The sequence below is a fragment of the Uranotaenia lowii genome, chromosome 3 (genome assembly GCF_029784155.1).
Source record: "Uranotaenia lowii strain MFRU-FL chromosome 3, ASM2978415v1, whole genome shotgun sequence".
Taxonomy (NCBI): domain Eukaryota; kingdom Metazoa; phylum Arthropoda; class Insecta; order Diptera; family Culicidae; genus Uranotaenia; species Uranotaenia lowii.
In genome coordinates, this window is record NC_073693.1 from 338,149,162 (window position 1) to 338,163,294 (window position 14,133).

At 44.3% G+C, this 14,133-nt stretch overlaps 1 protein-coding gene across 1 annotated transcript in view; it reads right to left on the reverse strand.

The window, feature by feature from the left end:
• LOC129757264 (adhesion G protein-coupled receptor L1-like) overlaps nucleotides 1-11,955 on the reverse strand; it is a 205,335-nt gene extending 193,380 nt beyond the window's left edge. The window contains exon 1 of the mRNA XM_055754426.1: nucleotides 11,660-11,955. Coding sequence (XP_055610401.1) covers nucleotides 11,660-11,829 — 170 coding nt within the window. The 5' untranslated portion in view covers nucleotides 11,830-11,955. The remainder of the gene's footprint in view (nucleotides 1-11,659) is intronic.
• Between the last annotated feature and the right edge of the window lie 2,178 nt (nucleotides 11,956-14,133).

Consider the following 14,133-nt stretch of genomic DNA (forward strand, 5'->3'; position numbering starts at 1 on the left):
CTGAGACTGAACCATCTAGGGCTAACGTCGGATCGTCGGGTGTACATCAATGAAAACCTGACTCTCTCAGCAAGGAAATTGAAGGCGGCTGCGTTACAACTAAAAAAGGCTGGAAAATTGACATCTGTGTTCACTAAACAAGGAGTAGTATACGTGAGGCAATCAATGAATGGACCTGCTGTAGCAGTGCTAGCTGAAGGAAATCTAGCTAAGTTTTGAAAATGTCCAATGTTTTAAAAATGTATCACTCTTAAAGTTTTATTGTTGATTTTATATCATTGTAATACGTGTGAATTCTTGAAGAATGTATTTAAAAGTATTTCGATTTCTGATTATTCCCCATCCCTCTAAAAATTGCTTCCCGTTTTACATCTGATATGCTTCCACAACGTAACCACACCTCATCAAACATCCCCGGTGCTATTCTCCTCTAACGACTTGAGATCCTACCCCTCCTCGCATCGACTCGAGGTTTACCTCTCCGCTGCACGATTCAAGGCCCGATCTCTCCTCTAACGACTTGAAATCTGACCTCTCCTCGTAATGACTCGAGGTGACCACTTGTACTCCTCCTCTTGTTGGTAAGGGGCCTGATCCCTCCTCTTACGACTCGAGACCCGACCCCTTATCATAAAGACTCGGGGTTGACCACACAAACCTCTCCGCCTGAAGGTTTGAGACCTGACCTCTCCTCTATATAGCTCGAACAGTTTGACAGTGACTTTAGGTGTACCTCAAGGATCTGTACTTGGACCTATACTCTTCTGCTGCTTCATCAACGACCTTCCTAGCGTGTTAAAGTTCTGCTCAATTCAAATGTATGCAGATGACGTCCAATTATACATTACCAACATCGGAGGATCTGTTAATTCTCTAGTCCAGTTGATGAACCAAGATTTGGGAAGAATAGCATCGTGGTGTCGGATAAACGAACTCCTTATCAATCAAAGTAAAAGTAAAGCTATGCTGATGCCGAAACAACGTATTGACATCTACACAGTGATGGAAAATCTGCAAATGGAAGGAATAACAATTTCGTGGGTCGATCGGGTCAACAATCTAGGCTATGTATTCCAGAATGACATGCAATGGAATGGTATGAACGCTCAGCAATGTGGGAAAATCTATGGTTGTTTGCGAACGCTTTATTCTACAACACACCTTGCACCAACAACCACCAAACTGAAACTATTCAAGGCTCTGATTCTTCCACATATCTTGTTTGCCGATGTACTCCTCCTCAGACCAAGTGCTGCTGCCATGAATCGCCTGCGAGTTGCATTAAACTCTTGCGTACGATATATCTATGGTTTGACCCGTTACGACTCAGTTAGTCATCTACACAATAATCTAATAGGATGCTCTCTTCAGCAGCTCTATGCTTTTCGATCCTGTGTGTTTCTGCATAAAATCATGGTCACTCGTTATCCTCCGACATTGTTTGAGAAGGTTTCCCAGCTTCAAGGTCGCCGGATGCGAAATCTAGTGGTTCCTACAAATCGCACAACAGTCTACGGCAACTCCTTTTTCGTCAGGGGAGTGGTAAATTGGAACAGATTACCTGCTGATATGAAGCGTTTTAGATCAGAAGCAATTTTTAAGAGGGAATGCTTACTTTTTTTGAATAATCATTAGAATTTGTGTAAAGGACATAGTAATTAAGAAGTAATAGTGATAAAAACTCATCGAAACACCGAATGTAGTATTTTTAAAAGGTGTAAACCTTACGCTACTGGAATGAATAAACAAACAAACAAACAAACAAAACCACTGACCACACTGACATAACACTTAGAACAAAACTTCAATTATTTTCTGTCTAATTTTTTGTTGTCAGATTTTGCAGGTTCGCAATACCGACGACAGGTGGCGAACCTGAAAAATTTTACAAAAAATGTCCACCGAAAAATGAGACCGATTTGGAGAAAAGGGAAAAACTCTTCCCCCGTGTCTGCTGGCGCTACGTGGATGACATTTTCGCTTCTGTAAAAGAACGCTACCTCCCACAGACGCTAGAATTATGAAATAATCAGCATAGATCGATAAAATTTACGGTTGAGAAAGAAGTTGAGGGAAAACTCCCCTTCCTTGATCTGCTGATCTCAAGGAAAGAGGACAACACAATAAAGTTTGGAATCTACCGAAAACCAACCTCAACTGACAAGTATATTACGGTCGACTCAAATCACTTTGGTGCTCAAAAACAAGCCGCCTTCCACTCTATGGCACACCGGCTGTACCATATTCCAATGGAAAAGCCAGAGTTTGAAGACGAGAAGCAAAAAAATTTTGATGCAGGAATTGTGAATGGCTACGACAATGACTTCGTTCGTAAAATTCTTCACAAGCACGCCCGAAAAAAGCACCGAAGTGATGCAACAACACTAACACCGGAAAAAGAAGAATCGCAAAGAGTTAGTCTACCGTTTTATCCAAAATTGACTAACGGAATAAGCCAGATTCTTCTGCAGCATGGTCTAAAAACCGCATACAAGAGTGGAAACACCCTCAAAGATCGTCTAGTCTCGCTTAAAGACAAGATTCCTGAGGAGGATAGATCCGGAATTTACGAAATTCCATGCAGCAGCTGCCCGGCTATTTATATTGGTCAAACTCGCCGTAAATTCAAAGTCCGTCTCAAAGAACACAAAAATGCCGTTGAGAATGGGAGAATTAAGGAATCGAGTGTTGCCGCCCACACAACAGAGTTTGACCATTCCGTCGATTGGAAAAAGGTCAAATTTAGGAAGTTTGTACGGAAAACATCACATCTGAATGCTTGGAAGTCGATGTTCATCAGCACCGCCGAAAAACCGTTGATGAACGAAGACGAGCCGCCGATCATTTCACCCCTCTTCAACCTGATCAAACAAAAATCCGCATAATGCCAATTGCGTTCGACGAATACTACATCAAGTATGAAACTGGAGCAGTAATTATCCTTTGTGTAATCAGTCGGACATCGTCCTGTAGATGGGCAACATCGAGCCCGAAACCGGTCGACAAATAGGTAACTTTATATCCTTTTTCCGTTAAGTAAGAACGTTATGTGTCGTGTCCTGTAATACGTCGTGTGTTATGTGTATAGTTAAAGTTCTTACGTAAGCACAAATCATATAAAAATGAGTAAAAAATGTCCTGTAGGAAAAATGGTCCTGTTTAGCCCGATTTTATCGTAGAAATTGCGTGTTTTATTTTTAAAGTTGGGTGGCATTTCCTAACTGGGATAGCATTTCTTCAAATCGATCGATGCGCACTCAGGAATCGGCATTGCGTACTGTTGGAAAAATTATCCAAAAAACGAAATCGAGTGTCCAGTCAGTATGGTCAGTGGTAAAACCATCATGATACTCAACTTAAAGCATAATCAGTTAGTATAGATCTTAGGTTGCGAAGAGATTACTTTTTATAAGGCTTTTAAAAACAGCGAGAACCAAAGTTTTCGTTTTGTGGAAGTACCTTTAGAATCGACGGAATGGATCTCCTTTTCCTTTGCAGCAGGGCAGGTAAGTAACTTCTTCGGGCGTCCCGGTAAGTATCGGTAAGTATTATTCCTCCAGGTAATTTTTCTTTCAGGTTCGGTTCAGGCAGGTAAGTACACTTTCGTTTTTGTAGTTCACTAATTCAACTTTTATTTTTACTGTTCTCACTAGCTTTAATGAATTAACTATTTATTTACACTTAATTTACTTAAATTTACGATACAAAAAAATTCTAGCTTCTTAAAATAACAATTTCAAAGGTAAACAATGTGTTCGTCGGCTAATGTTGACGTTTCAAGCCTCAACACAAAAGGAGAAACACATGACTGCTGAAGTCCCCTTTTATAATTTAGGGATGCCGGAAACACCTCTTTTTTCTCTTGATGTTTCCTAACTCCCGAAAAACTCACAGCATGCCGAATCACTCCCACTGCTAAAAACAAGGGGGTGACAATCTGGTTCTTCTTGCAAACAAGAATCTTTTTCTTTTTTTCTATCCATCGGGAGAAACGTTTATGGTGTTTTCCTCTCAAAGCAGTACAGAGCGGAAAAAGTCAATATTTCAACCAATGAGGAATCAGAATGATTGTTGTGTTAGTGTGCAATCATTCATAATTCTCTAGGATTTGACATCTAGTCCGGTTCCTTGACAGCAATATGTCAGGTTTGTTATGGGCCCACAAAATCGTGGGCCCGTAATTTTGATGGTTGTCAAAATCAATGACAAAGGATAGGGATGTCACTCCCCTGCTAAAAACTCTGCGCTCAGCAGAATTGATCACCGGGAGGTTCGCGGTTACCCAAATTCGTGTATGCACTAACATCCTGGCCCCTTCAGAAACAACGTTTCTGATGATGACTGCTCAGGTAAAATAGGCGGCGGAGTGTGTAGATTCCGATCAGCGTGAACACGGCGAAGATGATGATTGTCCAAATTCGTCGGTCTCGTCTCGGTCGTGTTGTGATTTAATGTCTGCAAATTTTTAAGACCCGGTAGCGCTTCCTCAAAAGGGTAAATTAGATTGGACCGGAACTCACCTGATCCAAGTCACAAAATGCCTTGGATTTTATTTCTACGCTGGATCCGAAAGTTGGAGCTCTCCTTTGGCAGTAATTTCGTCTGTTGTTGATTGCTCAGCGTCGGATGGTTTGATTGCTTCCTCCGATGATGGTGCAATCGGCAGCAGGCAAATTTTAGACAACGGTCGTGTGCACGAGCCCTTTGCTGTTCTCATAGTGACCACTCTGATAACTCCGTCGCTTCCTGGGCGTGTCTGAACAATTCTGGCTGTTGGCTAGCGCATCGGTGGGATGTTTTCTTCTTTTAGGAGGACGAGCTGGTTCTCCTTTATCGAAACAGGTGAGTGCACCCATTTGCTTCTTGGTTGTAATATGTTCGAATATTCCAGGTGCCATTGCCGCCACAGATCCTGGACCAAATTTTGAATTTGTTGCCATTTCTTCAAATGGTGGAACGGTATTTCGGTGAACTCTTCATCAGGAATGACCTTCAATGACGTGCCAACCAAGAAGTGCCCGGGTGTTAATGCCTCATAATCAGTTGGATCGTCGCTCAAGGAAACAAGAGGCCGAGAATTTAGACAACTTTAGATCTGGCACAGAAGGGTTTGCATGTCATCGTAGAAAAGCGGTCGGTCCCGGACGATGCGGATGAAATGCTTCTGGGCGGAGTGAATGGCAGATTCCCATAATCCCCCGAAATGGGAGGCTCTTGGAGGATTGAAGTGCCATCTAATTTTGCAGTCAGAGCACTCCTGTTCCAATTTTTGCGAATACTCTGATTGACGGATGAGCCGTTTTAGCTCATTTTTCGCACCGAGAAAGTATCGTCCGTTATCAGAGTAGATATCAGAAGGCGGACCACGACGAGAGACGAATCTTCGCAACGCTTGTACAAATTTAGCTGTTGTCAGATCGAAAACCAGCTCGATGTGAACAGCTTTAGTACAGAAGCATACAAAAACTGCTACAAATGCTTTAGTTGGTGAGGCTCGACGATGTTTAAGCAGTATTGGCCCCCCAGTAATCCACCCCCGTTAGCGTGAATGGACTAGTGGCTGTGATCCGTTCTTTGGGCAGATCAGCCATAAATTGTTCCACCAATTTAGGGCGAGCTCGGAAGCAAATGGTGCAGCGATGTACGATGACTTTGGCCAGATTTCTGGCCGCTATGATCCAGTATCGTAGGCGAAGAAGTCCAACGAGCAGTTGTGTGATGGTGATATGGGAGCAGGATCTGGTGCTTGCTGTCGTACGTCATTGGCGCTCTGTCAAGCCTGCCACCCACACGCATTACCCCATTTGGATCGAGGAAGAGAGTAAACCATCAAAGCCGTGATTTGATAGGGATGGGTTTTGACTGACGAAGAGCACTGACTTCACTGGCGAATTCCTGGAGCTGGACTAACCGAATTCAGGCGAACTCTGCATTCTGTATTTCGGTCGTCGACAGATTGTTGGTCAATTCCTGTCGTTTGCTGGGGCGGTTCGAAGAAATTCTAAGGCAGAATGCCGTTACTTGCAACAAATGTTGGAAAGATGAAAACCGTTCGATGTGAAGGTCGACGAAGGAAGGATCTGCTGGTACGGACACTGCTGTTGATGCCAGAAATTGATTCGGGGAAGATCGGGATTCAAGCTGCGTTTCAAACGATTGGCCAGGCTGATTTACAGGCCAAAACGATGATTCAGATTGGAGCCATTGTGGACCCTTCCACCAGAGGTCGCACGAGAGAATCGCTTCGGCCTCGATGCCTCTAGAGATGTGGTCTGCTGGGTTCTGTTGCCCTGCAACATGGTTCCAGGAGGTGTCTACCGTAGCAAGCTGGATTTTGGATACTCTATTCGCCACAAACGTAGTCCATACTGACGGGGTAGCCTTAAGCCAGGCTAAAACTGTTGTAGAATCGACCCAGAAGAACGTAATGAACTTCGAAAGCGGAATAGACCTTTTGATACAGTTGAGCCGCTTCTAGTGCTCAGCAGAGCTCGAGACGAGGAAAACTGCGCTTTTTGATGGAGAAACTTTCGATTTGGCCGTCAACAAGGTTAGCAGAATATTCCCGGACGCGTCGGTCGATCGGAGATACGCACAGGCGCCATAAGCTTGTTCCGATGCGTCCGAAAATAGGTGAAGCTGAACGTTACATGGATCGGGCAAAACAACACATCGAGGGATTCTAAGTTGCTCAAGCAGAGGCAACTGCGAGTAGTACTTGATCCAGTAAGTGGCGAGAGAATCTGGCAGCGGTTGATCCCAGCCCCAAGGTTTGTCGTCTTCGGAAGTAAGGCTCCACAGCGTCTGCATGAAGATTTTAGCGGTTACGATTACTGACCCAACCAGACCTAAAGGATCAACAAGTTGAGCGATTTGCGACAGAGCTATTTGTTTCGTCATGAGGGTGTCTGGTGGTTGCTTCGGTAGTTGGATGTGGAACCGCAAGTTGTCAGCTGTTGGTTCCTAATGTAGGCCCAGGGTTTTGATGCACTGATCTGCTGCAAGTTCGACCGAGGATTGAATTGCACGTCTTTCAGGAGACATGCCGTCGAGAACCGGTTCACAATTAGAGGCAAACTTTCGGAATTCAAATCCGCCTCTCCTGCATAACTGGTCAAGCTGAATCCGTAGCTCAGCTACCTTCGTTGGAGAACTTCCGCCGGTGAAGAGGTCGTCTACGTAAACATCCCTCTTGAGGACCTTGGCTGCTTCGGGAAAATTCGTCTCTTCGTCTTCGGCTAGTTGCTGCAGGACCCTGGTAGCAAGAAACGGTGCGCTGGCCGTACCATAGGTGACCGTATTCAACTCGAAGGTTTCTAGCGGTTGTTCCGGGGAGTTCCGCCAAAAAATCCGCTGAAGTGGGATGTCTCTGTCGTCTACCAGTATCTGACGATACATCTGCTTGATGTCAGCAATGAGCATGAACTGGTGAAGCCTGGACCTCAGAATGATGGCTCTCAAATCGTCCTGGATGACTGCGCCTACCATGAGCACACCATTCAGGGATTTTCCAGTTGCTGATTTGCACGAGGCGTCGAAAACAACTCGCACCTTTGTAGTAGAGCTTGTTTCTCGAACTACGGGATGATGAGGTAGATAATACCGGGAAGAATCGGATTCAGCTGTGTCCGCCACACGCTGCATGTGGCGGAGGGTTTCGTATTCCGCCATGAAGTCCCGATATTGAATCTGTAGCTCTTTGGCTGGTAAACGGTGGATAATGTGCAACACGAGACCCCATAGTGGTCATATCACCTCTTATTCACAACTCCTATCTCTACCTCCCCGCGGTGCCGGCTGGGGTGCGAGTAACCTAAGCGGAGATCGGGTACCCAACCCCGGTGGATGCTTTGGTCGCATGCAGACTGAGAAGGTGGCCGCACGCGTCTGTTCCCCAGGTTAGGGGCGGCGTGCAACAACAACCGAGCGTCTGTTCTCCAGGTCAGGGGCGGCTCAAACAGCGTCTGTCTCGCAGCGAGCGGCTGAATTTATGAAATGCGGCTCCCGCCAGCTAAGTCCAAGATGGCAGCCCCATCGCGGGATAGGGACTTTAGGCTAACAACCTACTGCTCCCGATTTGAAATTGTTACGGAATCCGAAAGAAATGACCGACCTGGAACTTTGGCAACGACTTTTAGCATGAAAACACGGACACGAATTGGAACTTGGAATGTTTTAACCCTTGCCCAACAAGGCAAACTGGAACAACTTGCTAGAGAGGCTAGCCGCCTCAAGCTTGAAATTCTGGGACTGAGCGAAGTCCGTTGGCCTAATACTGGAGAACACAAGACACAATCCGGGCAAGTCCTGCTTTACTCTGGCATACGAGGAGAACATGCTACTCGGGAACGAGGAGTTGGTTTCCTGTTAAGCCCGCAGGCCTACGCGGCCCTCATTAGATGGGAACCGATAAACGAAAGAATAATCGTAGCCAGATTCAGAACACGGGTTAGAAACCTTACAATGGTCCAGTGTTATGCGCCAACTGACGTTGCCGACTTGCAGGAGAAAGAGCAGTTTTACAGTCAACTGAACAGCGTGGTTGAGAGAATTCCGAAGGGTGACATTCAAATCCATCTGGGCGACTTCAACGCAAAGATTGGCTCCGACAATCAGGACCTTGAGCGCATCATGGGGCGCCATGGCCTAGGACAGATGAGCGAAAACGGAGAACTTTTTGTAGAATTTTGTGGCAACAACAACATGGTGATCGGTGGATCGCTCTTCCCCCATCGACCAGCACATAAGGTCACTTGGGTATCCCGAGATGGCCGAACAGAAAATCAAATTGACCACATCTGCATCAGCCGAAAATGGAGAAGGAGCCTTCTTGATGTCCGCAACAAGCGAAGCGCAGACATTGCATCTGACCATCACCTCGTCCTTGGCGAGATACGACTGAGAGTTGCGAGTGTCCAACGGCGCGAGGAGAAAGTCGGGTGTCGATACGACGTCCGCCGGTTGGAGAATCCAGAGGTGAAAAGGGCATACGTTGAACAGCTAGAATCCCGAGCCTCGGAGCTGCCGACAGACGGAACAGTCGAAGAACAGTGGTGTGGAATCAAGAATGCCTTCATCACGACGAGCCATGATACTCTCGGTAAAGTTTGTGGAAGAAGGAGTGAATGGATGTCGGATGAAACTTGGAGGATGGTCGATGATCGGAGAAAGGCGAAAGTCGGAATTGAGCAGGCATGTACCGGGTCAGCCAAAGCAGTCGCCCGCTTACGATATGCGGAGCTGAAAAAGGCAGTTAAACGAGCTTGTAGACGAGACAAGAGAGCCTGGACAAACTCCCTAGTCGAAGAGGGAGAAAGAGCCGCCGCCAATGGAGATATCCGATTACTTTTAGACATTTCTCGCCGCCTCAGTGGTGCAAGGACTAATGCAAGAATGCCGCTAAAAGACCGAGCAGGTTTTCGCTGACATCTGGGATACTGCAACATTCCCGGCCGACTGGATGCAGGGTATCCTCGTTAAGGTCCCGAAGAAAGGAGACCTGACAGAGTGCGGTAACTGGCGAGGCATAACGTTGATCTGTACAACCCTCAAAGTACTCTGCAAAGTGATTCTGAACAGGATCCAGGAGAAAATAGACGCTACACTCCGACGGCAACAAGCTGGATTTCGATCTCGACGATCATGTGTGGACCACATCACAACGCTACGAATCATACTGGAACAAATCAACGAATTCCAGGACTCTCTTCTGCTGGTGTTCGTTGATTTCGAAAAAGCATTCGACCGACTTAACCATGAAAACATCTGGGCGGCTCTAAGGCGACGAGGGGTCCCAGAGAAACTAGTCCATCTCATCGAAGCACAGTATGAGCCATTTTCGTGCAAGGTCTTGCACGACGGTGTCTTGTCCGAACCAATCCCGGTAACTGCTGGAGTGAGACAAGGATGTATTCTATCACCGCTACTTTTTCTAATCGTAATGGATGAGATTCTGATTGGATCGATTGACTGTGCACCGAACCGAGGATTGCCGTGGAATCCTTCAACAATGGAGCATCTGATAGATCTTGACTTGGTGACGATATTGTTTTGCTCGCCCAAACGCAACCGGATGTGCAGAGCAAACTCGACGACCTCACCGAAAGTTCCAAGGCAGCAGGTCTCAAAGTCAATGTCGGAAAGACCAAGTCGATGGAGATCAACACAGGAAATCCCTCCAGTTTCATGGTAGCTGGGCAACAAGTTGAGAAAGTGGAGTGCTTCCAGTATCTTGGTAGCCAGATTACGCCTGATGGTGGTACCAGAAAAGACATCGAAACCCGGATCAGAAAGGCCCGATTTGCGTTTGCGAGTCTCCGAAACATCTGGCGGTCATGCCAGATCTCTCTACGAACAAAAATCCGAATCTTCAACTCAAACGTCAAATCCGTATTGCTGTACGGGTGCGAAACTTGGTGCACATATGCGGTAACGACGCGAAAACTGCAAGTATTTGTAAACCGCTGCCTGCGGAATATCATCCGCGCTTGGTGGCCTGGCAACTGGATCTCTAATGAGGAACTACATCGCCGGTGTCATCAAAAGGCGCTAGAAATCGAGATTCGGGAACGTAAGTGGAGATGGATTGGGCACACGCTGCGAAGAGATGAAAACGAGATTTGCAGAGAGGCGCTAGATTGGAATCCAGAAGGTCATCGAAGAAGAGGCAGACCCAGAAATTCGTGGCGGCGAAGCCTAGCCGCTGAAATCCGAACTGTCGACGAGAATCTTGACTGGGACCAGGTGAAGACGCTGGCTCCGGATCGTCAACAGTGGAGGTCTTTTACCACGGCCCTATGCACCGGAGGATCGGCGCGGGATCATTAAGTAAGTAAAGCTCTTTGTTGCGTTGAAGACGAGATTCAATCATATAAAATCGACGTCGTGCAGTGTTGCGGTTGTCGCCTAAGTTGACCACAGCCTCCTTCAAAGGCAATCGCACAATGTACTGTTGCTTTTTTCCACAGGAGCAGAATTTTGGCAAATCATTATATTTTACACCAAAAAAAAAACAGCAAATAGGTACATACTTTAATATGCTCGGAACCTTGCCACGAGCTGACATGGTAAAGGATTCAAACGCTGAAATTTGTTGAAATAGGGTATTTCATAGGTAAAGTCGTTCATTAATAAGTCATTCATCAGAAATCATCTCCCCCATAGCCTCGGTACCGACAATACAGCTTACGAGCTCCGGATCTAGCAAAAATTTGTTAGTACTTTTTAAAGGCAACAAAATGCTGTCAAAATTTTGAATGTCCGATTACTTATAAACGGGCAATAAGCAAAATAAAGTGTCCCATTTCTAAAAGAACTAAGCTTTATATCAAGAATTCAATTGCTCAGACTTCGGTAGAGTTTAGAATTGAGTTTTGAGTTGAAATTTAGATTTTATTCAGAATTCCAATCTTCAGCATCAATTTTCATATTTCGTAAAGATATTGTTAGGAGTTCAAGATTTTTTAAAGCAACCCTCATATAACTTTTGCTTGTTTTGAAGTAGGTGTAGGAAGTCCATTAAAAATGCAAATAGTAGGATAATTAAATTACTCTTAGCACAAAGTCCAAAAGTCCCATCGAGCTCTCCCAGCTGTCCGTCCGAAGTTTAAGAAGAAAAGCACAAGCACAAACAAAAACCCCATCCCATATTTTAACTCACCTGTACGTGATGAAGGCAAACGCCAGCCCGACCAAACTGACGGAACTCCCGAGGACGACGCCAAGTGCTATCAGACCCCCCTGGGAGCCCCAGGACGTCCCGAAGGTGCCATAGGTAATGTTGGCCGGTGGCGGAAAACCATGAATGTGGCCAGTGTACAGGGTTTCCATTTTGTTTTGTTGTTGTTTAACGTTTTTTTCACTGTTGCCTGTCTTCCGGGACCAGGAACTTCCTGTTTCCACGAGCTAATTTATCCGTGTGGGTGTGGAAGCTTCCTTCGGGTTGGTTTTTGTCTGGTGCCTGCAAGAAGAAAGAGAAAGACAGATTGTAAAAAAAAGCGCAGTCGAGAATGAGTGACAAATTAGCTAATTTGCATGATGTAAGTGTGTTTTGGTGTTGTTTTGCGCCCCCGCCATACCACGTGGAAAGCCGAATGGGATTGGCTGGGCTGGCCAGAAGGGAGTTCCCGGTACCTTATGAGCTTTTAAACAATTGTGACAGAGTGGCTACTCGGAAGCTACAAAAACCACGGAATGCAAATTCAGAGGAATTAGCACTTGTTGTCCCAATTGGGACACTATGGAGATGAGAAATATCTCAGAATTTTTTTTGTGTGCAATTTACCTCAAATTTTTATTTTGTAGTATCAATGACAAAATTGACAAAGTTGGCAAAATCGACAAAATTGACAAAATAGACAAATTGACAAAATTGACAAAATTTACAAAATTGACAAAATTGACAAAATAAACAAAAATAAAAAAATTAACAAAATTGACAGAATCGACTAAATTGACAAAATTGACAAAATTGACAAAATTGACAAAATTGACAAAATTGACAAAATTGACAAAATTGACAAAATTGACAAAATTGACAAAATTGACAAAATTGACAAAATTGACAAAATTGACAAAATTGACAAAATTGACAAAATTGACAAAATTGACAAAATTGACAAAATTGACAAAATTGACAAAATTGACAAAATTGACAAAATTGAAAAAATTGACAAAATTGACAAAATTGACAAAATTGACAAAAATGACAAAATTGACAAAGTTGGCAAAATCGACAAAATTGACAAAATTGACAAAATTGACAAAATTGACAAAATTGACAAAATTGACAAAATTGACAAAATTGACAAAATTGACAAAATTGACAAAATTGACAAAATTGACAAAATTGACAAAATTGACAAAATTGACAAAATTGACAAAATTGACAAAATTGACAAAATTGACAAAATTGACAAAATTGACAAAATTGACAAAATTAACAAAATTGAAAAATTGACAAAATTGACAAAACTTATTAAAGGATGATATCAGGGCTGCAAATTATCAGTGTCAGACAGCCAATGTCAGCCGACTTTGATACTGCTTTACATTTCTATGTCATGCGATACTGATTTTTGGTCAGCGACATATGCTTACAATGTCATGACCAAGTTGAATGAACGACATAGTGCTTACTATGACTTTTTCCTTTGTACAGCCAACAACTACATTTTTTCAACTGTTTCTCAACTTATAACGTAAAATCGCTCCCAACACAGCCAGAAAATGAAATAGAAAGACGACCGTATGTGTGATGCGAGTGGAGCGCAAAAATGTCATTCAATATTGACATTGCTAAATGACTGACATTGTAGCTTGGTCATTCAACTGGAAGACGACATTGATATTCTTACGATGACATTGACTACTAGACGTTAGTCTGGTCGAACGAAATTGACTGAAATTTATCAGCCTTGGATGATATTGTTGAAATTTGGTCAAGGGAAAACGCGTGTAAATCGGTGAAATCGTTTATTTAAAAAATTTCTTTTTCAAGTTTAATAAGTATAAATTTCTGGAAAAATATTCAATTAGGCTTCCGCTTTTCCAAATCCGAATTGCCGGGCCTTACACTTAACCCCTGCCATCCGATTTTGTACAGCCACCTTGTCCACCTTCTTTGCCGCAGAAAGCCAGTTTGCCCTGAACTCTAAGGGACGAGCAGCTCTTAGCAGTTTTTTGGTCTTCTTTAGGTTCCGATTGACAATAGGCCAGTATTTCTCAATTGGGCGGAGCTCTGGCGTGTTGGGAGGGTTCTTGTCCTTGGGAACCACCTGCACGTTGTTGGAGGCGTACCACTCCATGGCCTTTTAACCATAATGGCAAGATGCCAAATCCGGCCAAAACAGTACGGAATAACCGTGTTTCTTCAAGAAAGGCAGCAGACGTTTATTCAAACACTCTTTCACGTAAATTTCTTGGTTGACAGTCCCGGAAGCTATGATAATGCTGCTTTTCAAGCCACAGGTACAGATGGCTTGCCAAACCAGAACTTTGACAATTTCATGTGCTTGAAAATAGCTGCTACCTTTCCCCTTCCTTTTGCCGTATAAAACTCCTGTCCCGGAAGCTGCTTGTAGTCGGCTTTGACATAGGTTTCGTCGTCCATTACCACGCAGTCAAACTTCGTCA